A 26,859-nucleotide genomic window follows, 5' to 3' on the forward strand; every position below is an offset into this window, starting at 1 on the left:
GTGTCCTGCACAGTGCAGGGGGTTGGACTAGATGACTCAGGAGGTCCCTTCCAACTAGGATTCTATGATCCTATGAAAAGAAGAGCTGTTTTGAATAATTGTTCTCCCTTGCCCCAGAGGGTTAGACCAGAACGAATGGGATGAAATTAATTCAAAAGAATTTCCGTCTAAACATCCAGAAGACGTTCCTGACAGTTAAGAGCAGTTTCTCAGTGGAACAGGCTTCCTCGGGAGGCGGTGGGTTCTCCATCTCTGGAGATTTTTAAGCAGAGGCTGGAGAGCCATCTGACAGAGAGGCTGACTCTGTGAAGGTTCAAGGGGGTGGCAGGTGACAGTGGATAAGCGAGAGGGTTGTGAGTGTCCTGCACAGTGCAGGGGGTTGGACTAGATGACCCAGGAGATCCCTTCCAACTCTATTATTCTATGATTCTATATTCCGCTTTTTACTACCAGAAGGAGTCTCAAAGCAGCTTCCAATCACCTTCCCTTCCTCTTTCCAGTCTGGTTTTTTGTGGAGAAGACATCATCTGGACACGGAATTGGGTATCCCTGTGGGTGGGCAGGTAGTTGTGAATTTCTTGCATTCTGCCGGGTGATGATGACCCTGGAGGTCCTTTCCAACTCTTATGCTTCTGTAATTCATAACAGACACCCTCTGAGGTAGGTGAGGCTGAGAGAGCTCTAAGAGAACTGCTCCTGGAGAACAGCTCTAACAGAACTGTGGCTTGTCCAAGGTTACCCAGCTGGCTGGGAGGGGTGGGGAATCAAACTCAGCTCGCCAGATTAGAAGCTGCCACTCTTCATCACTACACCACGCTGGCTTTTGGTGGGCACGTGAGAGACGGCCTTTTTGGTGGCCACCCCACACTCTTGTAGCAGTCTTCCCACTGTGATAACGCCTCCTCCCTCCCCCTCTGCAGTCTTTAGGAGGCATCTGAAGACGGTTTTATGTAGGACTGCCTTTACTTGAAGTAGCCCTAAATGGTGATTTTAAAGTTTGGCATCGTGTGTTTTGACGCGTTTCATTTATATTGCAAGGAAGCCTCGTGCTCTGCAAGGAAGAAAGGCAGCTAATAAATGTTTTAAATAAATAAATAAGTAACGAGCACTTTGGGGGATTGGCGAAGGAGCCTCGTCCCAGGCCAGCCTGCTTCTAAAAGCGAATTCTGCAAGGCAGCCAGAGTCACTCTGCCTGCGCAGTGGCAAGGCCTGAAGGGCAACCTGCTCCCGAATGAGGTTCTCCCAGGATGCCTCTCAGCACAGCTCCGTCTGTTCTCCCAGCACTGAGAGGGACGGATGTTCTCCCTCTCTTTAGTGGCGGCCCTTCAATATCGGTTCTCTGGCAGGCTCTGAAGCGACATGCTCTCGGGATTGCAGGCGCTCCGTTCCTTTGCCTTTCTCGCACTTCTTAGAGCACGGCCTGAGGAGGCAATCGTAACATTTTTCTCTTTCTCTTTGTGGCCCTTGTGTGTGCGGAACCTCTTGAAAAATCTCCTCTCCGTACCGTTCAGAGACCACACGCTGCCTCCTTGCTTTCTTTGCTTCAGGCCACTAAAGGCTCTGACCTTGGGGTTTCTTTTTGCCGTGGAATCACAGCTGACTGATGGTAACCCCTGGGGGATTTCAAAGCAAGAGATGCTCAAAGGGGGTTGGCCAGCTGGGGCGGGGGGGGGGCAGGTGTGGTCCTTAAAGAGCATTATGTCAGTAAAGGTTTCTGAGTTCTAAAAGTTCTGGTTAAGCCAGTTTGCTGTAGTGGTTAGGAGTGTGGACTTCTAATCTGGCATGCCGGGTTCGATTCTGCACTCCCCCACATGCAGCCAGCTCGCCACGGCACTGATAAAACTGTTCTGACCGAGCGGGAATATCAGGGCTCTCTCAGCCTCACCCACCTCACAGGGTGTCTGTTGTGGGGAGAGGAAAGGGAAGGCAATTGGAAGCTGCTTTGAGACTCCTTCAGGCAGAGAAAAGTGACATCTAAGAACCAACTCTTCTTCTTCTTCAGTAATCTCAGGGCTCTCTCATCCTCCCCTCCCTCACAGGGTGTCTGTTGTGGGGAGAGGAAAGGGAAGGCGACTGTAAGCAGCTTTGAGCCTCGTTCGGGTAGAGAAAAGCGGCATAGAAGAACCAACTCTTCTTCTTCTTCTTCTGCCTCCTTGTATATCAGGGGTAGTGACAGCTTCCCACGTTTGCGCTGACTGACACTTATGGCTGAATTCTTTGTGCATTTGATTTGGGGTCAGGAAGGAATCCCTGAACATTTCCCCCCCTTTGCCTCCATCTAGGCATAGAGCAGGTGTCACCAGGGCAGTGGCGTGGGGAGCTAACTGTGCATTGCCTGCATTGCGCTAGGCGACCCTTGGGGCTCTGTCCAGCTCTCTGCTTCTGTTTGGGCCATCCAAATTCCTTCAAGGCTCGAATAATCCTGGAAGGTTAATGAACCTCCTTCCGAAAACAAGCAGCTTGCCTGATAGGCCAGTTCTGAACCAGCACAGAGCTTATGGGACTCATGGCAACCAGGCGAGGATGGTCATCAGCTAGCATTGCCAACCTCCAGCTGACACCTCATAGAATCATAGAATCATAGAGTTGGAAGGGGCCATAGAGGCCATCTAGTCCAACCCCCTGCTCAACGCAGGATCAGCCCAGAGCATCCTAAAGCATCCAAGAAAAGTGTGTATCCAACCTTTGCTTGAAGACTGCCAGTGAGGGGGAGCTCACCACCTCCTTAGGCAGCCTATTCCACTGCTGAACTACTCTGACTGTGAAAAACGTTTTCCTGATATCTAGCCTATACCTCAAGATTGGTGTATTTGGTTTTTCCTACCTGAATGCAGAACTTTACATTTGTCCCGATTGAACTTCATTGTATTCAGTTTAGCCCCCTTCTCGAGCCTATCAAGATCATCCTGAATTCTGTTGCTGTCTTCAGTTGTGTTTGCTACCTCTCCCAGTTTAGTATCATCTGCAAATTTAATAAGTATCCCCTCTAATTCCTCATCCAAACCATTTATAATTATGTTGAACAACACAGGCCCAGGACAGATCCTTGGGGTACTCCACTTGTCACTCTTTTCCAAGACGATGCTGAACCATTAACAAGTACCCTCTGGGTACGATTTGTCAACCAGTTATTGATCCCCCTGACAGAATTAGGCAGCTTCAGGCTGCGCGGATGTTGATATCACCTCCGCCTCTGCCACGGCAAGCAGTCCCCCCTTCCACCACCCCACTGGGGATCCGATCAGCTTGTTCCCAGCTACCAACCCCTCTTGAGGCAGCCGTCCCACGTGAACTGCCCCTGTCTTGGCAGAGTTTAAAGTTGCAAAGGGGAGGTGGGCAAAGCACCAACTGCTTAAAGGATAAAGAGCAGAGGAGAGAGAGATAGTCCTAACAGTCTAATTGACTACCTTTCTTCTGGAGGCAATCAGGGAGGAAGCGTGCTCAAAGAAGCAGGAAGTCTCCAACTGAGCCAAGCAGGACATTGGAGGAGATTATTTGGGAAAAAAACCAGGAAGTTCCTAATCTAACTATGCCAAAACCACATCTTCTGCAGTGCCCCCCAGTGGATGTTCTTCATATATGGTGCTGAGTTATGCACGCTACAGACCTTGTATATTCCAGTACTCAGTAGGTTAAACCCATGGGTTACCTGTCTGTTTCCAGATTCAGGATTTTGGTTTTAACCTTTAAGGCTATATGTGGCTTGAGCCCTACATACTTGAGGGACTGCTTACCTCCTTATACCCCCTGCAGGGCACTTTGCTGTGTGGATGGGAATCTGCTGATGGTCCCGGGACCTCGGGAAGCGCGCCTGGCCTTGACCAGGGCCGGGTCTTCTTCTGCCCTGGCCCCTGCCTGGTGGAATGAGCTCCCTGAAGAGCTGCGGGCCCTGATGGAGCTCTTCCCCCCCAGCATTTGGTTGAGGCCGGGTGGTGATCCCGGGGCTAAGATCAGCTTTCCCCCTTCCCCATAGGGGCTGGGCCAGTATTAGACTGTGCCTGAGCCATCACGTGATCAACCCTTTTGATATATTTCCATCTTGAGATCTACCTAGACCGACCCAGCGATTCCCTCTGTGGGAAACAAGGTTAGCTGTTAATTATTCTGCCATTTTAATATTGTAGAGTTTTGGAGAGATCTTATGGGGAGATTGTTTTATACTATTGATGGTGTTGTTTTATTGCTGTGGACTGCTTGCTGGGGGGGTCAATGAATGAATGAGCCTCTTGTGGTGCAGAGTGGTAAGGCAGCAGACATGCTGTCTGAAAGCTTTGCCCATGCGGCTGGGAGTTCGATCCCAGCAGCCGGCTCAAGGTTGACTCAGCCTTCCATCCTTCCGAGGTCGGTAAAATGAGTACCCAGCTTGCTTGCTGGGGGGTAAACGGTAATGACTAGGGAAGGCACTGGCAAACCACCCCGTATTGAGTCTGCCATGAAAACGCTGGAGGGCGTCACCCCAAGGGTCAGGCATGACCTGGTGCTTGCACAGGGGATACCTTTACCTTTTACCTTTTAAACCGCTGCGAGCGAGTTCACTGAGAGCAGCAGTCATGCAAATCCAAATAATAAATAAAGCCACTCAGCCCCCTGGCCATGACCTCGGAAGAGTTGGGCTAAAAAGATTCTCCTTCTGTGCCCCCCCCTCCGCTCCCCCCTCCTTTGGTCCAGACAACTTTGTCAAGCAGAGCCGGGGGATGCTGCTGCTGTACACCTTGAAGAACCCCTCCTTTCCCGAGTACATCTTCAACAGCGAGAGCGGCATCCTGTGCGCCGACATCCACGTGGACAACCCCTACTTGATCGTGGTGGGCTTCTACGACGGCAACGTGGCCATCTACAACCTGAAGAAGCCGCCCAGCACCCAGCCGGGCTACAAGAGCTCGGCCAAGTCCGGCAAGCACTCGGACCCCGTGTGGCAGGTGGGTGTGGCTTCTCTTCCTCTGGCCCCTGATCTCATCGGATACGGGTACCCAGCCTGTCCCCCCCGCGCCCCTGCCAGCTTATGGCACTCTTCCCCTTCCCTTCTGTCCTCAGCACAATAACTTCATGAGCCAGGCTGCCAAATCAAGGTTTTAGACTGCTGCAAACCGACCAACATGGCCACCTGTCTTGATCGATCTGAAGAAGGGAGCTGTGTCTCACGGAAGCTGTGACCCTGCTGCAAATTGTGTTAATCTTGAGCTGAATTGCCCCTCCCTACTTAAATCTCTGAGCCTCTGGATTAGGGTTGCCAAGCTCCCGTCAGGCCCTTGAGGGGTCTTCAAATTAGAACTAATCTCCAGGCAACAGGTATCCTTTCCCCTGGAACAAACGGCTGTTTTGCAGGGTGGGCCCTGTAGCATTGTACCCTGCAGGGGTCCTTCCCCCAGACACCCCACCCTCCCCAGGCACCCCAAACCTCCAGGGATTGCCAGTCTCGGAGTTGGCAGCCCTACTTTTGATCCATCCCTTTTGCACTCTTGACATGAAATTCAGCCTCTGACAGAAGCATGTGAAAAGCTAACCTGCCTGATAACCAGCAGCACCCAGGTCTCGGCTATCGAGAGACTTCTCCTGGCTGCTTGAGGCTGATCCTGCACTGAGCAGGGGGTGGGACTAGATGGCCTTTGTGGCCCCTTCCCACTCTAGGATTCTAGGAGTTTAGTTCAGCAGTGGAAGGGGCTGCCTAAGGAGGTGGGGAGCTCCCCCTCACTGGCCGTCTTCAAGCAGCGGCTGGACAGATCCTTCTCCTGGATGCTTGAGGCAGATCCTGCACTGAGCAGAGGGTGGGACTAGATGGCCTGCATGGCCCCTTCCCACTCTAGGATTCTAGGAGTCTCGTTCAGCAGAGGAATGGGCTGCCTAAGGAGGTGGGGAGCTCCCCCTCACTGGCCGTCTTCAAGCAGCGGCTGGACAGATCCTTCTCCTGGATGCTTGAGGCTGATCCTGCACTGAGCAGAGGGTGGGACTAGATGGCCTGCATGGCCCCTTCCCACTCTAGGATTCTAGGAGTCTAGTTCAGCAGTGGAAGGGGCTGCCTAAGGAGGTGGGGAGCTCCCCCTCACTGGCCGTCTTCAAGCAGTGGGTGGACAGATCCTTCTCCTGGATGCTTGAGGCAGATCCTGCACTGAGCAGAGGGTGGGACTAGATGGCCTGCATGGCCCCTTCCCACTCTAGGACTCTAGGAGTCTAGTTCAGCAGTGGAAGGGGCTGCCTAAGGAGGTGGGGGGCTCCCCCTCACTGGCCTTCTTCAAGCAGCGGCTGGACAGATCCTTCTCCTAGATGCTTGAGGCTGATCCTGCGCTGAGCAGGGGGTGGGACTAGATGGCCTGCATGGCCCCTTCCCACTCTAGGATTCTAGGAGTCTAGTTCAGCAGTGGAAGGGGCTGCCTAAGGAGGAGGGGAGCTCCCCCTCACTGGCCGTCCTCAAGCAGTGGCTGGACAGATCCTTCTCCTGGATGCTTGAGGCTGATCCTGCATTGAGCAGAGGGTGGGACTAGATGGCCTGCATGGCCCCTTCCCACTCTAGGATTCTAGGAGTCTAGTTCAGCAGTGGAAGGGGCTGCCTAAGGAGGTGGGGAGCTCCCCCTCACTGGCCGTCTTCAAGCAGTGGGTGGACAGATCCTTCTCCTGGATGCTGGAGGCTGATCCTGCTCTGAGCAGGGGGTGGGACTAGGTGGCCTGCATGGCCCCTTCCCCCTCTAGGAGTCTAGGAGTCTAGTTCAGCAGTGGAAGGGGCTGCCTAAGGAGGTGGGGAGCTCCCCCTCACTGGCCGTCTTCAAGCAGTGGCTGGACAGATCCTTCTCCTGGATGCTGGAGGCTGATCCTGCACTGAGCAGGGGGTGGAACTATATGGCCTTGATGGCCCCTTCCCACTCTAGGATTCTAGGAGTCTAGTTCAGCAGTGGAAGGGGCTGCCTAAGGAGGTGGGGAGCTCCCCCTCACTGGCGGTCTTCAAGCAGTGGCTGGACAGATCCTTCTCCTGGATGCTTCAGGCTGATCCTGCACTGAGCAGGGGGTGGGACTAGATGGCCTGCATGGCCCTTCCCACTCTAGGATTCTAGGAGTCTAGTTCAGCAGTGGAAGGGGCTGCCTAAGGAGGAGGGGAGCTCCCCCTCACTGGCCGTCTTCAAGCAGTGGCTGGACAGATCCTTCTCCTGGATGCTGGAGGCTGATCCTGCTCTGAGCAGGGGGTGGGACTATATGGCCTTGATGGCCCCTTCCCACTCTAGGATTCTAGGAATCTAGTTCAGCAGTGGAAGGGGCTGCCTAAGGAGGTGCTGAGCTCCCCCTCACTGGCGGTCTTCAAGCAGCGGCTGGACAGATCCTGTGAGCTCGCCCTGGCATGGCTCTCTGTGACGCAGGGGCCGTACCGATGAGTACGTGGCCAGTGGAACAGCAGGGACCTCTGCAGGGGCGGAAGGCTGGGGATGCCTCTGGGGTTCAGGGTATCACTGCTGCTTTCAGGACACTTGGGTAGAGATGGGCACCAACTTGCTGATTAACCAGAGGTCATCATGAATTGTGGGTGGTTTGTGAAGAAACTTGCCTGGACTGATGCACCGCCATGAACATTCACAAATTTGGTTGCAGCTCCTGGAGGTTTGTGGCGGTTCTAGAAGAGCAGCAAATTCTGCCTTTCAATTCCTCTCTGTGTCAAGAAGTACTTCCTTTTGTCCATCCTGAATCCACTGCCCATCTGCTTCATCAGCTGTCCTAGTCTTTTAGGCGAGAGAGAAAAGTGTGTCTTGGTCAACTCCACCCCGGGCATAACTATGTAAACCTCTCTCGCGTTCCCCCCTTAGTTCACCCTTTTCCAAACTGAAAAGTCCCAGACTCTTGAGTCTTTCCTCCTAGGAAAGGGGCTCCAGCTCCCTGATCGTCTTGGTTCCCCCTCCCTTGTGCCTTTTCCAACTCTGCAAGGTCCTTTCCGAGAGAGAGTGACCCTCCTGGCTGCCAGAAGGGAAGAGGTGCCCTGGGAGAGGAAGCAGAGTCATCTCACGTGATTGTCTTTCCCAGGTCAAGTGGCAGAAGGACGACATGGACCATAACCTGAACTTTTTCTCCGTCTCTTCGGACGGGCGCATCGTCTCCTGGACCCTGGTGAAGGTAATTGTGCTGGTTTGGCTCTGATGGTCAATGCTGGCACCAGGGATTCACTCCGCCACTGTTTCTGGCTCTTGATTATGATGGGATGCCTCTGCCTTTGCCTTCTTTCCTGCCGCATCCCACTGTCTGCTCATCTTTAGCTTACAGTCCCCAAGTACCCCAAGATCACGCTCACACACTCTGCTCCCCATTAGTGCATCTCCCATCCAGTAGGCCTGCTTCTCATTTGTAGAACTCTGCACTTGTCCCTATTGAATTTGAGTTCTTCCAAAGTGTTTGTTACTCCTCTATTCCCCAGTGCCTTCTGATGAAATACTCTTGACAACCACTCTTTGGGCCTGGTTTTCTAACCACTTCTCTATACCTCTAACCATCCAAAAATCCAGTCTACAGTCCCCCAGTTTACACATCAGAATTGTTAGCAGAGTAAATAGCACAGCGAGGTTCATGAGAACATCATGGGGAACCTCATCAAAAGCCTTACTGAAATCCAGGTAAAAACATCAGGTGAATTTCCATGACCCAGTTAGCCCATCGCTCAGTTAAGGAAGGAAACCAGGTAGGTCTGGCGGGGCCTGTTGGAGACAAATTCGTTCTGACTTCCCTGGATCAACAAATTGCAATCACCCACTTTAAGATCTTCTCCATTATCTTCCCTGCAACTGAGGTAAGACTGACTAGCCTGTAGTTTCCTGGGTCATCTCTCCCCCCTCTTTGGAAGACTGGGATAACATTCATTCTCCTCCAGTCTTCTGGCATCCCTCCTGTCCTCCAAGAGTTCCCGAAGATGACAGAGAAGGGTTCCTCAAGTTCTCCAGCAAGTTCTTTGAGCACTCTTATGTGCACACAATCCAGTCCAGGGAATCTGAACTCATCCAGTGCAGGCAGGTGCCTCTCGACAGCCTCTCTGTCCATGTCAACTCACCACCCAGACACCCTACCATTCCCAGATGTGTCCATGTTCTTCTGGGACATCACAGAGGCAGGTCCTGAGCCTTCCTGCTTCCTCTCTGTCTTCTATCAGAGTCTCTGCATCTTCCCCCAAGGGCAGGCCTCGTTTACCTTATGCTTGCTCCTCACATAACCTGTGTTGTGTCCCGCCAACCCTTCTCCTCGCTCACCCCCTAAGCTTGGACGTTCCTGCAGGAGAGGCCCCAGATGTCGCCAGTGTTGACTCTTGCCTCTGAGTAATTGCCTGCGCCTCCTTCTCTGCTCTCTCCACGGAACAGAGGAAGCTTTTCCTAACAGGACGGCCAGCGAGGCTCCCTGCAGCCCGCACGCCTCCCTGCCTCACTATTTTGTTTCAGCGCAATCAAAGATACCCGAGCCGTGCTGCCTAATTCAGTCTTTGTTCTTTTTACCTTCAGCAAAGCCTCGTCTCTCTTTCCAGCTCCCCTTTGTGCACAGTCATTCAGAGCCTAAAAGGGGAGCCAAAAATAGAGGCGATTTTTTCCCCTCTTTGGCTTTCTTCCTGAGGCGCGCCAGCTCTTCCGCGTTGTTTTGGTCGAGGGTTCGTCACAGGGAGTGAGCAGCGATCACAAAGGTGCATTTTCGGTCCACTTGGCTTGGCTGAGATGCAGAGCTCTCCGCAGATGGAACTGACCACGGGGGCCGTTCCGAGGATGAAAGAGACGTGCAAACATTCTCCCCGCTCACTGCAAGCGGAAAGCAGCCCTTGAATTGTCACGTTGTGGCAGGAAAAGGTCCACCGTGGAAAGAAGGCTCTGCTGCGCTGGGCTCTCGAAGGCACTGTGGAAGCTCTCTTGCCTTTCCCGTACAGCCAGGTTGAACCACACGACGCTACAATAAAGCAACAAAGAACGAAGAGGCTTTTTACTTTACTGCGTTTTGTACAGTTTTTGAAAAGACTGCTAGTAACCTAGGAATAGATTTTCTCTCTCTGATTGTAGACCCTACAAACCGTCCCATTTGTCTGTATTTGCTTAGCCTCCAGGTGGCAGCTGGAGATCTCCCAGAATTCCAGCAGAGTTCCCAAGCAACGGGGACAGGTTTCCCTGGAGAATCTGTGTTGGACTGTGGCTTCTGTACTTTGCTGAGGTCCCTTTCCTCCCCGAATCCCACCCTGCCCAGGCTCCAACCCCCCACTCTCCAGGTATTTCCCAACCCAGAGTTGGCATCCTTACGGTCACCCGGCTTATGTTATCCAATCCCCTATGTTATCCAATCTCCCTACGTCCATAGGAAAGCCTATTGGTCGTTCCCGGCCCCAGGGAAGCGTGCCTGGCCTCAACCAGGGCCAGGGCTTTTTCTGTCCTGGCCCCTACCTGGTGGAATGAGCTCCCGGGTGAGCTGCGGGCCCTGCGGGATTTGGTAACGTTCTGCAGGGCCTGTAAAACGGAGCTCTTCCGCCAGGTCTATGATTGAGGCTGGGGTCAGTGAAGTAGATCGTTCGCCCCCCCTCCCTCCCGGGGCTCGAAGTGTACATCGCCCCTGCTCCATTTTTCCATTGCCTCTGCAGTAGGGGAGAGAGTGGGATATTTTTTTCAGCTGGAGTTCAGCAGTGAATGAATGAGCAATGAAGCTTGATGCAATGCATCCTCCTGGACTAAATCGAGACGTAGGTTTCCTCTCCCATTACCATTGCTGATTTCTCTACACCGTCTTCCCCTCTGCATATCGTACCTAATCCCATCATGCTTGGTATTGTCATTCACCTACTATTGTCATTTCCCTGCTATTGCAATTCGGTGTTTGAAATCACTCTACAAGATATAAAGACCACGGACTCGCATTCAAACTGTATCTGAAGAAGCGAGCAATGACTCACGAGAACTCCTCCCCTGCCACAAATTTTGTTAATCTTGAAGGTGCCTCTGGACTCTGGTTCTTTTCTATTGCTACTAACATGGAGACCTGTCTTAACATATACTTGTGTGTGGCATATTGTACTAATCTGGATGAGGATAGATGAGGGTGAGCCACAAGACCTGCCCTCCCAGTCCCTTCCCCCTCCACAGCCGTGCTGGGTTCACTCCCTCCCCTGAGCTGCCTGCACCTCCTCTCATCTGGTCTCCTGGTTTCTCAGCCCTGGAGGGTCTCCCATGTTGGCAGAAGCCCCCTCCCCCCACCTTATTGTGTGGATTTCCCCCCCCCCAAGTTGAGACCCAGATATCTGATTGACTGAGGGGCCCCTCTGTCGCCCAGAGAGACCTGCCGTCTTCCTGAGTTAGGATTCCAACCCGAGAAGGATTCGTTTAAATTTGCTCTGCAGAGAACTGCGCTTCCAGGAAAAGACTCCGGTTGCTGGTTCAGAAGAACATCCCAGTTTAACCTTATTTTCTTGGAAGTGGGGCTTCCTTCTGAGGATGAGTGGGTGGGGTTGGATCCCTAGAAACAGCATGCGCCAAGATGATGTGCTGATCCGTGGCCGTCTCTCTGCTCACGGGGGCAGTGCTTGGGCTATCGTTCTGGCTGGACAGACCCCTTGGGCTCCTGACCAGGCCGTCCTCTGGGAACGAGCACACTTCAGAGGAACTGGCTGGCCCCTGTATGAGACGGGAGGCTGGACCAGATGGACCCTCCCTGGCCTGACCCAGCAGGGCTCCCCTGATGTCCTTAGGAAGGCCACGGCCTCCCTGCCCTGTGGCTGGCCCTGCAGAGACACTGGCTGGTCCCTGTGTGAGGCAGGAGGCTGGACTGGAGGGACGCTCCCTGGTCTTGACCCATCAGGGCTTTTCTTATATTCTTATCAGGGGAAGGCCCCAACCTCTCTGCCCTGTTCCTGGCCCTCCAGGGGAACTTTTTGGCCCGTGTGTGAGACAGAAGGCAGGACTGAATGGGCCACTGGTCTGATCCAGCAGGGCCCTTCTGAGGTTCTTATGCAGGGGTGAACAAGTGCATTTATTCCAGGCGTAATGGATGGCAAGAGCACGCGTTCTGCCACCGAAATACAAATTGTGCCGCTGTTGTGAGCACAGGCTCCCCCATCGCTGCCCCCTTGATCCGAGAGAGGCACATTTTTCCTGTTGTTGTGCAAGACAAAAGAGTACGCAATGGGGCGCTCAGTTGCCACAACAGAGCTTTGAGCATCGCAACTCAGATGTGCCTCAAACAAGGCATGGCGGTGCATGGCAAAGCCCTCATTAAGATCCAGCTCCTGCAAGCCAGCAGCGGCTGCCATGAGACAATCAGCAGACCGAATCCTCCCCCCCCCCCTCTCTTTCCAGCCCCTCCCCAGCATGTTCCTTGTCCAAAGCGGGGCCTCTGACAGCAATTATTCTGATCTTTCCCTCCAGAATGAGCTGGTTCATACGGACATCATCAAACTGCTGGTCGAAGGGACAACCGTGGAAGGGCCAGAGGGGCTCCAGCTGCAGACCATCGGTACGGGACAACCCCGCAGCGCCCTGCTGGCCTCTGACCCAGGAGCAGTTGTCCCGAGAGAAGACCCAGGGGGCTGGGTGGAGTTTCCTTCCAAAGAAGCAGGCCCAGGGTGGGGCGAGGGTTCCCCCCTGGAATGACAACTGAAGTTTAGTTCCCCCAGAGAAGATGGCAGCTGTAATTTCTGAAGAACTTCAGGTCCTATCTGGAGGTTGGCAACCCTAACTCAGGGTCTCTCTCTGAGCCCTGTCCCATTTTAGGCTCCTCCTCCCTGGAAATTACAGCCCATCTCCACGTTACAAAGGTCAGGCACCATAGATTACAGCATCTACGTTTGTACTACATTGGTAAAGCTTCCCATTGGCACAGCCACATCCAGACCACTCAGTTTTCCTTCTGGCTGGGAGCCGCTGCCCCAGTAAGTGGCAATTCAGGGGGCTCCTGGCCCCCTTTTAGCTGGAATCAGCAGATTACTGAGAGCCCCCCACCTCAGGGGGGAGATAGAGCCCCAGGACACTTGTCGGGAGATCAGTGGCACCCATCCCTGCTACATCTCTGCCTCTTTTCCCAAAACAGGCTGCGGGACTTCGTTTGACTTTCACAAGAAGATTGATTATTTATTTCTGGTGGGGACCGAGGAAGGCAAAATCTACAAGGTAAGACCTTTCCTTCTGCAGCCTGCCCCTTCACCCCACACCTAGCCGTGGGGTTCTTTTCCTTCCTGCTTGGGCCATATGTGGATCTCACAGTTGTCCAGGTTTGTCTGGTTTTGCAGAAAGCAGCTTTTGCAAACAAAAGAAAGGAGGGCATATAAATATTTTAAACAGAACATGAGCAGATGGCATTGAAGGCGTCTGGGAAAGATTCCTCCCCCCTCTCCAGGTCAAACAGACACGAGCACATTTTTTGAGGAATAGCTAGCTTCAAGTCCAGTGACAGAGACCAGCAGAGTTTCAGGGGAAAGGGTTTTGAAGAGTCAGAGCTCTCTTTGGCAGGGACAGGTTGGAAATTTAGATCCCTGAGAGCCAGCGGGTGAGGTGGTTAACAGTGTCCGACCCGGGTTCAGATTCCAGGTCCAGATCCCTGCTCAACCCCTCCAAGACAGAGGTCCTGTGGCTGGGGGGTAGGAGAGCGGACCAGGAAGCGCATTTACCATTCTTGGCAGGGACGCAACTTATAACCGCACCCCAGGTCAGGAACTTAGATGTGACCATCGATGCTTCCCTAACTATGGAGGCTCAGGTCCAAAAAGTAGCGGGCCAGGCATTTTACCATCTTCGCCAAGCCCGGCTACTAGCGCCCTCTCTGTCACCCGAACACCTGGCCACAGTGATCCATGCAATGGTCACCTCCGGAATAGATTTCTGTAACTCGCTCTACGCGGGCCTGACCCAGAGACTCCAAATGGTACAGAACGCAGCTGGAACACCATGGAAGACCCATATCCAGCCGGTGCTGAGGCTGCTGCATTGGTTGCCAGTTGTCGTCCAGATCCGGTTCAAGGTTTTGGTTTTGACCTTTAAGGCCTTACGCGGGTTGGGCCCCACATACATGAGGGACCGCCTCTCGCCCTATGCCCCCCGCAGGACTTTACGCTCTGTGGGTGAGAATCTGTTGGTTGTTCCCGGCCCGAGAGAGGCACGCCTGGCCTCGACCAGGGCCAGGGCCTTCTTGGTCCTGGCCCCAACCTGGTGGAATGAGCTCCCGGAGGAGCTGTGGGCCCTGCAGGACCTTGGTGCCTTCCCTGCAAAATGGAGCTCTTCCGCCGGGTCTACGGTTGAGGCCAGGCTAGTGCAGGAAGAGCAATTGGGGTCCCCTGTTGCCAACAACATCATCTGATTTGTCTCTCCCCTCTCATCCCTCTAGTACAGGGGCAGTCAAACTGCGGCCCTCCAGATGTCCATGGACTACAATTCCCAGGAGCCCCTGCCAGCGAATAAGGACATCAGGAGAGCCCTGCTGGATCAGACCAGGGAGGGTTCCTCCAGTCCAACATCCTGCCTCACACATTGGCCAGCCAGTTGCTCTGGAGGGCCAGCCACAGGGCAGAGAGGTTGAGGATTTCCCCTGATGTTTCCTTCTAAGACTGGGATCCAGAGGTTTATTGCCTCTAAATATGGAGGTTCCCTTCCATCACCTTTGCTCACAGCTATTGGTGGATCTAATCCCCCTTTAAAGCCGCCTGTGACCATCACTGCATCCTGGAACAGAGTGAAGGAGGCCTGAATCTGGCCATCCATGCCACTGCTCCCCCCACACACACACACACGTTGTGGGGCTCACCATGCCCGTGTCCTCTGCCTGTTATACTGTGACCCAAGGATTCCCCTGCCTTTAAAACCTCCAAGCAGCCTGCATGGCGAGGTGTTAATTTTTAGCAGCAAGAACTTGGCTAAATAGCATTTTGGGAGCCAGGGAACTATTATCCTAATTGCAGGCAGGCTGATGTGCTGCCCTTTTCCCACAGACAGACTGTTTCCGCATGACTGCTGATGTGCAGCTCTAAACAGGCGCCTCTTGTCCAGCACATCTCAGTTATGAATTTGCGTCTTGCGGTAAAAGGATCTCATTCCTCTGTCAAACCCACACTCTCTACCCCCTGCTGCCGCCTCGTTTCCCCCAAGTACAGATCCTGCTTTCCCTTTTTGTCAACATTTAAACCTTTTAAAACTTGTTCCCTGCCAATGCCTTCTCCATTAGATAGACAACAAAATTTGAGTCCAATCAGGCACCTTTAAAACCAACAAAGATTTATTCAAGGCGTGAATTTTCGTGTGCAAACACTCTTCGTCAGACAATGGAACAGGGATCATAGGAGTGCAGATATAAGGAGAAAGTAAATTAGTAGCAAATTAGTAAATGGCAGCAGGATGTACAAAATATGCAGTACTTTGGGGTCAGTTGTCATTGGCAAAAGGTCAAGGCTCTGGGTCGCTCAGCAATGACGAGCTTGAACTCCAAGAGGGGCCCCCATAAGTCTGCTGCAACTTGACGGCACTCCCTCCCCAATTCCAAGTCGGGGTCTGGAGGAGGTAGTGTGATCACAGAATAATAGAGTTGGAAGGGATCTCCTGGGTCATCTCCGTTAGATGGCTCTCCAGCCTCTGTTTCACAATCTCCAAAGATGGAGAACCCACCACCTCCCGAGGAAGCCTGTTCCACTGAGAATCATAGAATCACAGAATAACAGAGTTGGAAAGGACCTCCTGGGTCATCTAGTCCAACCCCCTGCACTATGCAGGACACTCACAACCCTATCGCTTATCCACTGTCACCTGCCACCCCCTTGAACCTTCACAGAATCAGCCTCTCCGTCAGATGGCTCTTCAACCTCTGTTTAAAAATCTCCAAAGATGGAGAGCCCTCCACCTCCCGAGGAAGCCTATGATGAACAGGCCCTGATCTGATTGGGTGGACTAGCCCAGATCCACCGCATCTCAGAAGCTACACAGGGTTGCCCTGGTTAGAATTTGGATGGGAGACCACCCAGGAAGTCCAGGGCCACCCTGTGGAGGAAGGCAATGGCCTTGAAAGCCCCTTGCTGGGTTCCCCGTAAGTTGGCTGTTTTTACTTCCCTGGAGGGTGGCCGGTGACCGCGCTGCTCTCCCCTAGAGTGTTCACGCAGTATTGATTTACCACCATTATTTGAGGGTTCCCTTTGTGGAATCTTGAAAAGATATTCCATGTTGATCTCCTGTATGAGTGCGTTAATCCAATTCTCACTAGGGTTGGGCGCTTCAGACGCTGAAGTGCCCAACCCTAATTCCGACCCCTGAATAAAGCCCGTTGCGTCCCTTGGTTGTGACCACTGCTGTGATTCTTGGGATTCATCTTGTTGCTGGATCCTAGGATCTGAGTTTTTAACTGTATTTTTGTAAGTAATTTTAAATCCAATAATTATGTGGACTGTGTAATGAATACAGTGTAATAAGCTGTGTTTCATTTTTTTCATTTGCTCGGCCTTTGGGTTCCTGGCTTCGTTTTCAGGTTGAGTTCTTCCCCCCTTCTGTCTTCCCCCTTCTTTACAGTGTTCCAAGTCCTACTCCAGCCAGTTCTTGGACGTCTTTGATGCCCACCACATGGCCGTGGACGCCGTCAACTGGAACCCTTTCCACAGCAAGGTCTTCATTTCCTGCAGCTCAGACTGGACGGTGAAGATCTGGGACCACAACATCAAGTGCGTTCAGCCTCCCCCTGCTTTTCATGCACGGTGAAGGGGCAAGGAGCTTGAGGGCCAGGAGGTCTCAGAGCATGGGGGCCAACCTCAGCTCATCTTCCGGGGTGGTGGGAAACCTGGGGATGCCGGAGTCAACCCCTCTGAACCAGTTATGTCTACCAGATGATCTTCATCCACAAGTTGACCAGTAGAAAAGCGCAAGAGTCCAGGATCGCCTGAAAGACTAACAAAATTTGTGTCAGGGGGAGCAGCTTTCCTAAATCGTGGCTCACTTCTTCAGACTGATCAAGGCTGGTAGCCATCTTAGTCTGTCTGTAGCAGTCCAAAAGAGCCAGAATTCAGGAGCACCTTCAAAACTCACAATATTTGTGCCAGGGAAGGAGCTTTTGTGAGTCCTTGTTCAGGGTGAGTCCCTGTTCAGTCCCTGCTTCCCTGTTCAGACACCAAGTGCGTGACAAGGGTGATCTGGTAGACAATTACCTCCTTGGACTTTCAAGAGGCTTTTGGCAGGACCCGTGTCTATTTATTTAGATCTTTTTTATTCTGCCTCTCCTACCAGAGGTAGATTCCAGCATCTGGATCCAGCATTAAAAACCTCCAGTCCTGATAATAACAATGGTGGGCTTGTGGCCTGCTCAGTCTTGAGCATCTGGCCCTGGCCTCCCTCGCCCTGCCAGCGCTGCCCACTCAAGCAGCTTCCAGGGCTGCTGCTTCTATAAGCCCTTCCTGTAGACTGCCTGGCTGCCCTGAAGCCCTTCCCCATTGAGCTGGCCTGCCTGTCCTCCGCTTGTCCTGTCTGGGTGTGGGTACCCGTACCCATTTCCGCAAAAAGCCAGCATGTGGTCTCTCTCTTTGCAGGACCCCCATGTTCATCTATGACCTGAACTCGGCTGTCGGTGACGTGGCTTGGGCTCCTTATTCTTCTACGGTCTTTGCTGCTGTAACCACTGATGGGAAGGTAAGATGGCAGAACCTGCTGGCCCAGGGAGGTTCGGAATCAAGTGAAGAGCACAACCCTTCCGAGGCAATAACTCCTTCTGAGTGCAGGTCCAGGGTTCTGCGTGTGTTCACACAGGCACTCACAATGGGCTTTCCCCCATATTCCTGTTTCTTTGGATTTCCCCCTCCCCTGCCCTGCATGTGTTTTGCTGCCTCCAGTGGTCAATTTGATATTACAATGGCTTTTGTCTGGCATCTCTCCCTGTAGGTTTTTATGAGTGGAGAATATTTGGTATTTGGTAGGTGAAGCCTGGGGAGGGCAGGATTTGGAGCGGGAGGGAGTTCAATGAGGTATAAATAGATTCCATCCTTCAAAGCAGCTATTTTTCCCCCCAAGGAAACTGATCTTGGTCATCTGGAGATCAACCGTAACAGCAGGAGTTCTCCAGGTGCTACATGGAGGTTGGCAATCCTAATGACAGGGCACCCCCCCACACACACACATTTCTGGAAAACATTCCAGAGATACAGACATCCATGGACTACAATTCCCATGAATTGTACATGTTGGCAGGGGCTCATGGGAATTGTAGTCCATGGGCATCTGGAGAGCCACAGTTTGCCCACGCCTGCCATAGAAACGTCCTGTTCAGTGCTGAAGTACGTCTAGGAAGAGAAACAAGCTTGATCCATGGGGAATGGAGTTGTGAAGAAGACCTGAGGAGAGGGGAAATACCATTTGTTACACCCCATTTATGGCAACATCGGCTATCAGTGGCTGTGAAAATGATCCTTGGAAAGAACTTTGCAGGAAGTGGCAACAGACCCTTTGTGCCTCATATTTATGGCTGCTTGTATTCGCAATAGTTGTCTTAAGCCAGGGTTGGAATCATAAAACCTTAGAGTTGGGAGGACCTTCCAGGGTCATCTAGTCCAACCCCCTGCTGAATGCAGGAACTCACAAGTACCTTCCCCCCCCCCACAGTGGCCCCGGTTCCATGCCCAGATACCCACACCCTTGTGCAGTGGTGGCAGCTGCTGCCAAAGAAACATTTTTTAAAAGCTGCCCAGCCAACCAACTCCCTAGTGGCCAATCAGGAGCTCTGCCGAAGCTCCACCTGGCCCCGTCCACTTGGTCGGGCGTTAGTGGGTGTCCCGGTGCCCAGGAGCTCTGAGCGATAGGGAAGAGTGGGGCTGCAATGATGGGGTGTGCAGAGACCTCTGTGGGCTTGCCAGGAGGGTTAAGGCTGTCCATAAATGTGCGTCCCTCTTTCCCCGGAGGCCTCTCTCTGGCTGGCGCTCCCGTTGGTGACTGGGTTGTGCTTTTAGCACTTAAAAGACTGTGGCTCTCCAGGTGTCCGTGGACTACAATTCCCATGAGCCCCTGCCAGCTGTGGATTTGCTTTTCATGTTGCTTCACTGTGTGGTTAAATCCTTGAACGAAATAATGGACTTCCCAATGTGTACATTTTAAAGAGAAAATGGGAAAAGTTTGAATTGTAATTTAGGCATGTGCTTCTGCTGTTGCTCACCCACCTCCCTATGGGTCGGGCTGTCAGCCCTGGGTCAGGAATAGCTGGCGGTTTGGGGGGTGTGGACCCCGAGAACGGCAGGGTTTAGGGAGTGGGGGGGGGGGAGACTTCAATGGGGTAGAATCCCATGCAGTTTACATTCCAAAGTGGCCATAGCCTTCAGGAGAACTGATGTCTTTGGCTTGGAGATCATTCAGAATCCCAGGAAATCTCCAGCTACCACCTGGAGGTTGGCAATCCTGTGTATAGCACGGAATCTGGGGCACGCAAGCTGTGTGGAGATGGCTTCAAACAAAAACCCTGTCCCAGGAATATTGATCTATATAGATTGCTTGGAAAAGAGAACTTTTGCTAAGTTGTGTTGTGGTATATTTATTCTATGCACTGCAATTGAATTAGTCTGATTTTTCCCCTCTGGCATTTGTGTGAGTTGGTTTAGTTTCAGGGGACAGAGCCCCTGCTAAGTTAGATATGTGCATTAGCTAAATGTGAAGACCCCAGCTGCTCTCATCCCTGCAGCTGTTTGATAATAAATGAATGTTGTTTGGAAAGCCTCTGTCTCTGCTGTGCAAACCCAAGCACAAAAAGGACCACTGCAAATGTGGTGAGAAGGTCGTCTATGGATTTTCTGGGCACAGGTTTTGAATTCTCTGCACAAATGGAAAAATTCCCGTAGAAATTTCTGTCTTCCTTCTTTGACATGGACCTCCACGTTGGGTGAATTCACCCATTTAGATTTGGAAACTCCTCTTGACAGTTGAATTGCACAAAGTTCTTGAGCAAAAGTCAGCTAGTGCTAAGTCATGTGTTGCAAATTAAGACACAATGACAAAAAGGGGTCTCCTCATAAGGTAGGAAAAAACTAAAGGAGTCTCTTCTTCTTCTTCTTCTTCACACAACAGCTCAAAGCCCAGATGGACCCGGCTGTAAGATTGATTGATTTATGGATCACATGGCAGAGTTACACGCAGAAAGCATATAATGACACCAAATTGGGAGTAGTAGTGATATAGAGCAGGGGTAGTCAACCTGTGGTCCTCCAGATGTTCATGGACTACAATTCCCATAAGCCCCTGCCATCAAACGCTGGCAGGGGCTCATGGGAATTGTAGTCCATGAACATCTGGAGGACCACAGGTTGACTACCCCTGGTATAGAGTTCAATGAGATCTGAACACGCTGGTAAAGTGGGCTAATGAGAACAAGATGCAATTCCGTAAGGAGAAATGTTCTCTATCTGAGTCACACAAATGAGAAGCAGGAAGACTGGATGGGAGACCCCCTTCTGGTTGTGTGTGTGAACGTGATCTTGGAGTATTGTGGACTGGAAGCTAAAGATGAGCAGACAGGGTGATGCGGCAGTAAAGAAGGCAAAGGCAGCCTTGGGCTATATCAACAGAGGCATCACGTCAAAATCGTCAGATGTCATAGTCCCAAAGTATACTGCACTGGTCCCACGTGGAGTCCTGTGTGCAAATCTGGAGGCCTCACTTCAAAAAGGTTGTGGACAAAATGGAGAGAGGGTAGAGGAGAGTGAGGAGGATGATCCGGGGGTGCCTGGGGACCAAGCTCTGTGAGGAATTGCTGTGGGGGATGTTCAGCCAGAAGTAGAGGCTGGGAGGGGACAGGATTGCTGTCTTGAAGGAATTGAAAGGCTGTCACTTGGAGGAGGGCAGGGAAAGGTTCCTTTGGCAGCAGAGGAGAGGACCCGCAGTAATAGCTTTAAACTTTGTGGAGAATGATATTGGCTAGATATCGGGAAGGGGGGGGGAATTAACGGACAGAGTAGTTTAGCAGTGGAATGGGCTGGGCAGCGGCTGGGCAGATCCTTCTCCTGGATGCTTGAGGCTGACCCTGCACTGAGCAGGGGGTGGGACTGGATGGCCTGCATGGCCCCTTCCCACTCTGGGATTCTAGGAGTCTAGTTCAGCAGTGGAAGGGGCTGCCTAAGGAGGTGGGGAGCTCCCCCTCACTGGCCGTCTTCAAGCAGCGGCTGGGCAGATCCTTCTCCTGGATGCTTGAGGCTGACCCTGCACTGAGCAGGGGGTGGGACTGGATGGCCTGCATGGCCCCTTCCCACTCTAGGATTCTAGGAGTCTAGTTCAGCAGTGGAAGGGGCTGCCTAAGGAGGTGGGGAGCTCCCCCTCACTGGCCGTCTTCAAGCAGCAGCTGGACAGATCCTTCTCCTGGATGCTTGAGGCTGATCCTGCACTGAGCAGGGGGTGGGACTGGATGGCCTAGGTGGCCCCTTCCCACTCTAGGATTCTAGGAGTCTAGTTCAGCAGAGGAAGGGGCTGCCTAAGGAGGTGGGGAGCTCCCCCTCACTGGCCGTCTTCAAGCAGCGGCTGGACAGATCCTTCTCCTGGATGCTTGAGGCTGATCCTGCACTGAGCAGGGGGTGGGACTGGATGGCCTGCATGGCCCCTTCCCACTCTGGGATTCTAGGAGTCCAGTTCAGCAGAGGAAGGGGCTGCCTAAGGAGGTGGGGAGCTCCCCCTCACTGGCCGTCTTCAAGCAGCGGCTGGGCAGATCCTTCTCCTGGATGCTTGAGGCTGATCCTGCACTGAGCAGGGGGTGGGACTGGATGGCCTGCATGGCCCCTTCCCACTCTAGGATTCTAGGAGTCTAGTTCAGCAGTGGAAGGGGCTGCCTAAAGAGGTGGGGAGCTCCCCCTCACTGGCCGTCTTCAAGCAGCGGCTGGGCAGATCCATCTCCTGGATGCTTTAGGCTGATCCTGCACTGAGCAGGGGGTGGGACTGGATGGCCTGCATGGCCCCTTCCCACTCTGGGATTCTAGGAGTCCAGTTCAGCAGAGGAACGGGCTGCCTAAGGAGGTGGGGAGCTCCCCCTCACTGGCCGTCTTCAAGCAGCGGCTGGACAGATCCTTCTCCTGGATGCTTGAGGCTGATCCTGCACTGAGCAGGGGGTGGGATTAGATGGCCTGCATGGCCCCTTCCCACTCTGGGATTCTAGGAGTCCAGTTCAACAGAGGAAGGGGCTGCCTAAGGAGGTGGGGAGCTCCCCCTCACTGGCCGTCTTCAAGCAGCGGCTGGACAGATCCTTCTCCTGGATGCTTGAGGCTGATCCTGAACTGAGCAGGGGGTGGGACTGGATGGCCTGGATGGCCTGCATGGCCCCTTCCCACTCTGGGATTCTAGGAGTCCAGTTCAACAGAGGAAGGGGCTGCCTAAGGAGGTGGGGAGCTCCCCCTCACTGGCCGTCTTCAAGCAGCGGCTGGACAGATCCTTCTCCTGGATGCTTGAGGCTGATCCTGAACTGAGCAGGGGGTGGGACTGGATGGCCTGCATGGCCCCTTCCCACTCTGGGATTCTAGGAGTCCAGTTCAACAGAGGAAGGGGCTGCCTAAGGAGGTGGGGAGCTCCCCCTCACTGGCCATCTTCAAGCAGCGGCTGGACAGATCCTTCTCCTGGATGCTTGAGGCTGATCCTGAACTGAGCAGGGGGTGGGACTGGATGGCCTGCATGGCCCCTTCCCACTCTAGGATTCTAGGAGTCCAGTTCAGCAGAGGAAGGGGCTGCCTAAGGAGGTGGGGAGCTCCCCCTCACTGGCCGTCTTCAAGCAGCGGCTGGACAGATCCTTCTCCTGGATGCTTGAGGCTGATCCTGAACTGAGCTGGGGGTGGGACTGGATGGCCTGCATGGCCCCTTCCCACTCTAGGATTCTAGGAGTCCAGTTCAGCAGAGGAAGGGGCTGCCTAAGGAGGTGGGGAGCTCCCCCTCACTGGCCGTCTTCAAGCAGCGGCTGGACAGATCCTTCTCCTGGATGCTTGAGGCTGATCCTGAACTGAGCAGGGGGTGGGACTGGATGGCCTGCATGGCCCCTTCCCACTCTAGGATTCTAGGAGTCCAGTTCAGCAGTGGAAGGGGCTGCCTAAGGAGGTGGGGAGCTCCCCCTCACTGGCCATCTTCAAGCAGCGGCTGGACAGATCCTGCTCCTGGATGCTTGAGGCTGATCCTGCATTGAACAGGGGGTTGGACGAGTTGGCCTGCATGGCCCCTTCCCACTCTAGGATTCTTTTATTCTTATAGTATTATAAATTACCCAGGTTGTTAAAATGAGTATGAGGAGCCATTGGGCAATCTCCCTAAATCCTAAAATATATGTTTTCAATCCACTCCATCACAGCCAGGTAGAGCAAAAAGAGCTCTGCCACATCTCCGTGGAAAGCACGATGCTCACATTCCTGCGACAGATGGAAAGTAGCTTGGTGGGCTGCCACCACAACCGCCTTCGAGCCCCATGTTTAACGTTCCTGAATGGATTATTCCTGTCTCCACTTGGTGAGAGAAATAAGTACTGTTTATCGCCAAACTGGCCAATCCTCTCATTATTTCCTATGATCATGATGGCCCTCTTAGGTAATTGCAGAAATGAATAGGAGCCGTGCCTTTGGCTACCAATCGAACACAATGCTTCGTTCCTCCCCTCGCAAACTGTCTGTTAGCCAGCCGTTCATTCCCGAATGCCATCTGGCCGCCTGCAAGAATATCCAGGGTTGCAAAACAAAGGAGCGAAACATTGCCGAACAAGGAGGGAGCTCGGCTGAATGGGATTTACTTTGGAGTAAACATGCAATTCGTTTTGCCCAGGAGGGCTGGCACAGCTGGATTCTTGCGTGGAGAGCATGAAGCGGAATCGGGGGCCAGGGGAACGCTTGTTTCTGTCCCGCTTGCAGCTAACTGGGCAAGGCAAAACTAATCTTTTGTAGAAAGCCCTTCGGATCCTTTGGATCTGCATAGTGCAGACTTTCATGACCAGGGGTTCATGCAACCCTGGAGTTTCTTGACAGCCCTGGAAGGGTTTCTGGAAGGGGTGGGAGTATTCCAGTTGCTTTCCAGATGACAGAGTTTGGTTCCTCTGCAGAAAAGGACGTTTAGGAAGGTGGACAGTTAGACATGCCATATCTCTGAGGTCCCTCCCCTCCCTCTCCTCCTCACCCCAACCCTCAGCCTCCCCAGGATCCACTCCCAACCCCCATCTCCAGCTGTTTCCCTAGCAGAAGTTGGCAACCCTACCCATTTGGATAATACCTGTCCTGAGGTGCATATCCTACTGTTCAGAAGTGACCGTCGTACTTTAAGGGTCTGTGCATCGTCCCCCAGACCTGAAACAGACACTTGTAGGTCTCCCCACAAGCCTGCCCCAAATAGCTCTAAAGGTTTTAAAAGGCCCATCTGTACACTGAGTTACTCTGGCGTGCCCCTTCCCCACAAGAGTGATAGCGCTTGGGGCCATGAACAAATACTTCTTTGGCTACTCTTTCTTTGGGACAAAAACTTTGGGGCAGGAAACAGGTCTTAATATTCTGATTAACGCAAACACGAAGACTGAGGATTCGCTCACCAGCATCCTCAGGAACAGGAAACGGGCGTTTTGCTCTTAGGATTAACTCAGGAAGGAGACCAGGTTGCTGTCCGGCCTATGTTCAGCATCATCCCAAAAATCCTTTTCCATCTCCGATAATATTTGTCTTGTCTTTTCACCAGCACTGACCTTTATTCGCATGTTCGCAGTCTGGAATGGTTGCCGCTTGTATTTGCCTTGAGAAGGAGCCTTCCCACCAAGGGTGCCTCTCTCTGCATTTTAACTCATTTTAGCCGGCCCTCCATTCCTGCCGGGTCTGATTCAAGGTGCTTCTTCCCCTGGCCTCTGGCCTCCTCTGGGTCTCATTTGAGATTCCTTTTTATCAGAGGTATAGAATCATAGAATCATAGAGTTGGAAGGGGCCATACAGGCCATCTAGTCCAACCCCCCTGGTCAACGCAGGATTAGCCCTAAGCATCCTAAAGCAGGTAGTCAACCTGTGGTCCTCCAGATGTTCATGGACTCCAATTCCCATGGGGATTGTAGTCCATGAACATCTGGAGGACCACAGGTTGACTATCCCTGCTTTTCATGACCCTTCCCCTGTTTTTGAGGGTGTCATGCCGACAGTGTAGTAGTTAAGAGTCACGGCTTCTAATTGGGAGAACCAGGTATTATAGCTGTTTGGAAATCTGCTGCTTACCCTCTACTTATGTGTAAGAACTGGTAACTTCCATTTCAGTGTATCTGAAGAAGACTCCTTTGGGTAGAGTATTAAAAAAACAGCCTTTCTTCTTGTCTGCAAATGCAGTATCCCCCACTCACCTCACCCCACCCCATGGCTTTAGTATGTATGTATTGATTTCATTTCTCCCTCCCCCCTTCCTACCCAGCAGGGGACCAAAGCAGCTTACCACATTCTCCTCCTCCTTTGACACTCACAACAACCCTGACAGGGAGGTTAGGCTGAGACAGGGTGACTGGCCCACAGTCAACCTGCAAGCTTGAACACACAAAGCCACCTTGTACTGAATCAGACCATCGGTCCCTCTAAGTCAGTCTTACCTGCTCCCCAGGGTCTTAGGACTGAGGTCTTCTGCATCACCTCCATAGAATCATAGAATCATAGAGTGGGAAGGGACCTTCTGGGTCATCTAGTCCAACCCCCTGCACTGTGCAGGACACTCACATCCCTCTTGCTCACCCACTGTCCCCTGCCACCCCCTTGAGCCTTCACAGAATCAGCCTCTCTGTCAGATGGCTCTCCAGCCTCTGCTTAAAAATTTCCAGAGGGAGAACCCACCACCTCCCGCCGGGTGCTTTTTAACTGGAGATTCTGGGGACTGAACCTGGTACCTTCTGCATGCCAAGCAGATGCTCTACTGCTCTACTTCTGAGCCACACCCTTTCCACAGCAGAATGGGGATTTGAACCTGGGTCTCCCAGTTCCTAGTCTGAAACTCTAACGGCAGTGCCACACTGGCCCTCTGGATTCCCACCGACCTGCATAATCCAGAAGCCACGAGGGAGGGAGGGAGGGAGCGGCTTTTGAGCAATACTTAAACGAGACACAGATTCATTTTTTTAATAGAAGCTCTTCTGTTCTGCGCCAGGGATAGCTATGATTGCCCACAAGCTTTTCGTTCCAGAGACCTCCCACTTTCACCACTGAGCTCAATTTCCATGGGCAATTCAGCCCCGCTGCCTAATGAAGTACCGGCTGCATTTAATTCCTGGAAGGCATCCACTTTAATAGAACGGTTAAACGAGGGCGCATGGCAGCCAGGTGACGGAGGGTTTATTTCCTTCAGAAACAGCCACCAAATGGTCCGCATCAGAGTGGATTTCCTCAGCAGTAGGCCAAAGACGGCCGGGCTCTAGGTACCTGAAGCCGTGCACACGGCAGCTTCTACCCAGGACCGAACTTTGTTGGTCTTCAAGGTGCCCCTGGACTCAAACTTTAGCCTCTGTCAATCAAGACGGGTCACTGTGTTGATCCATGAAGACTCCTGGAGCACCTGGAGACGAACAACATTTGTGGCAGGAGAGGAGCTTTCAGGAGGCACTGCTCACATTAAACTACAGCATTCAGGAACCAGTGGGGAAACCTTTTAACCTTCCAGGACATTCACTCACTGCAGTTCTCTTACGAAGGGAGCTTAGTAAGAGACGGTGCTGAATCACAACTGATAATGAAGCTCAAGACATCCTCCTGGACTGAATTAAGATCTCGGTTTCCTTTCTCGCTACCAGTAATGATTTCCCTGCAACTACGACTTCATGCAGTCACGCCTTGCTATTGTCATTTGCCTGCTGTTGCCATTCGGCATCTGACATCCCTACACCCTCCAAGATGTAAAGACAGACGGACTCACATTCTAGCTGGATCTGAAGAGTGGCTGACCAAAGCTCCTCACTGGCCACAAATGTTGTCTCCCAGGTGCTCCTGGACTCTGG

At 52.6% G+C, this 26,859-nt stretch overlaps 1 protein-coding gene across 1 annotated transcript in view; it reads left to right on the plus strand.

Annotated features, from left to right (window-relative positions):
* The window catches only part of DNAI1 (dynein axonemal intermediate chain 1), a 119,981-nt gene that overhangs the window by 51,904 nt on the left and 41,218 nt on the right, over positions 1 to 26,859 (plus strand). Inside the window, exons 13-18 of the mRNA XM_077346571.1 lie at positions 4,669 to 4,919; positions 7,999 to 8,088; positions 12,345 to 12,432; positions 13,006 to 13,085; positions 16,458 to 16,606; positions 17,465 to 17,564. Of these exons, the coding sequence (XP_077202686.1) occupies positions 4,669 to 4,919; positions 7,999 to 8,088; positions 12,345 to 12,432; positions 13,006 to 13,085; positions 16,458 to 16,606; positions 17,465 to 17,564 (758 nt within the window). The remainder of the gene's footprint in view (positions 1 to 4,668; positions 4,920 to 7,998; positions 8,089 to 12,344; positions 12,433 to 13,005; positions 13,086 to 16,457; positions 16,607 to 17,464; positions 17,565 to 26,859) is intronic.

Source organism: Paroedura picta, chromosome 7, assembly GCF_049243985.1.
Source record: "Paroedura picta isolate Pp20150507F chromosome 7, Ppicta_v3.0, whole genome shotgun sequence".
Classification (NCBI taxonomy): domain Eukaryota; kingdom Metazoa; phylum Chordata; class Lepidosauria; order Squamata; family Gekkonidae; genus Paroedura; species Paroedura picta.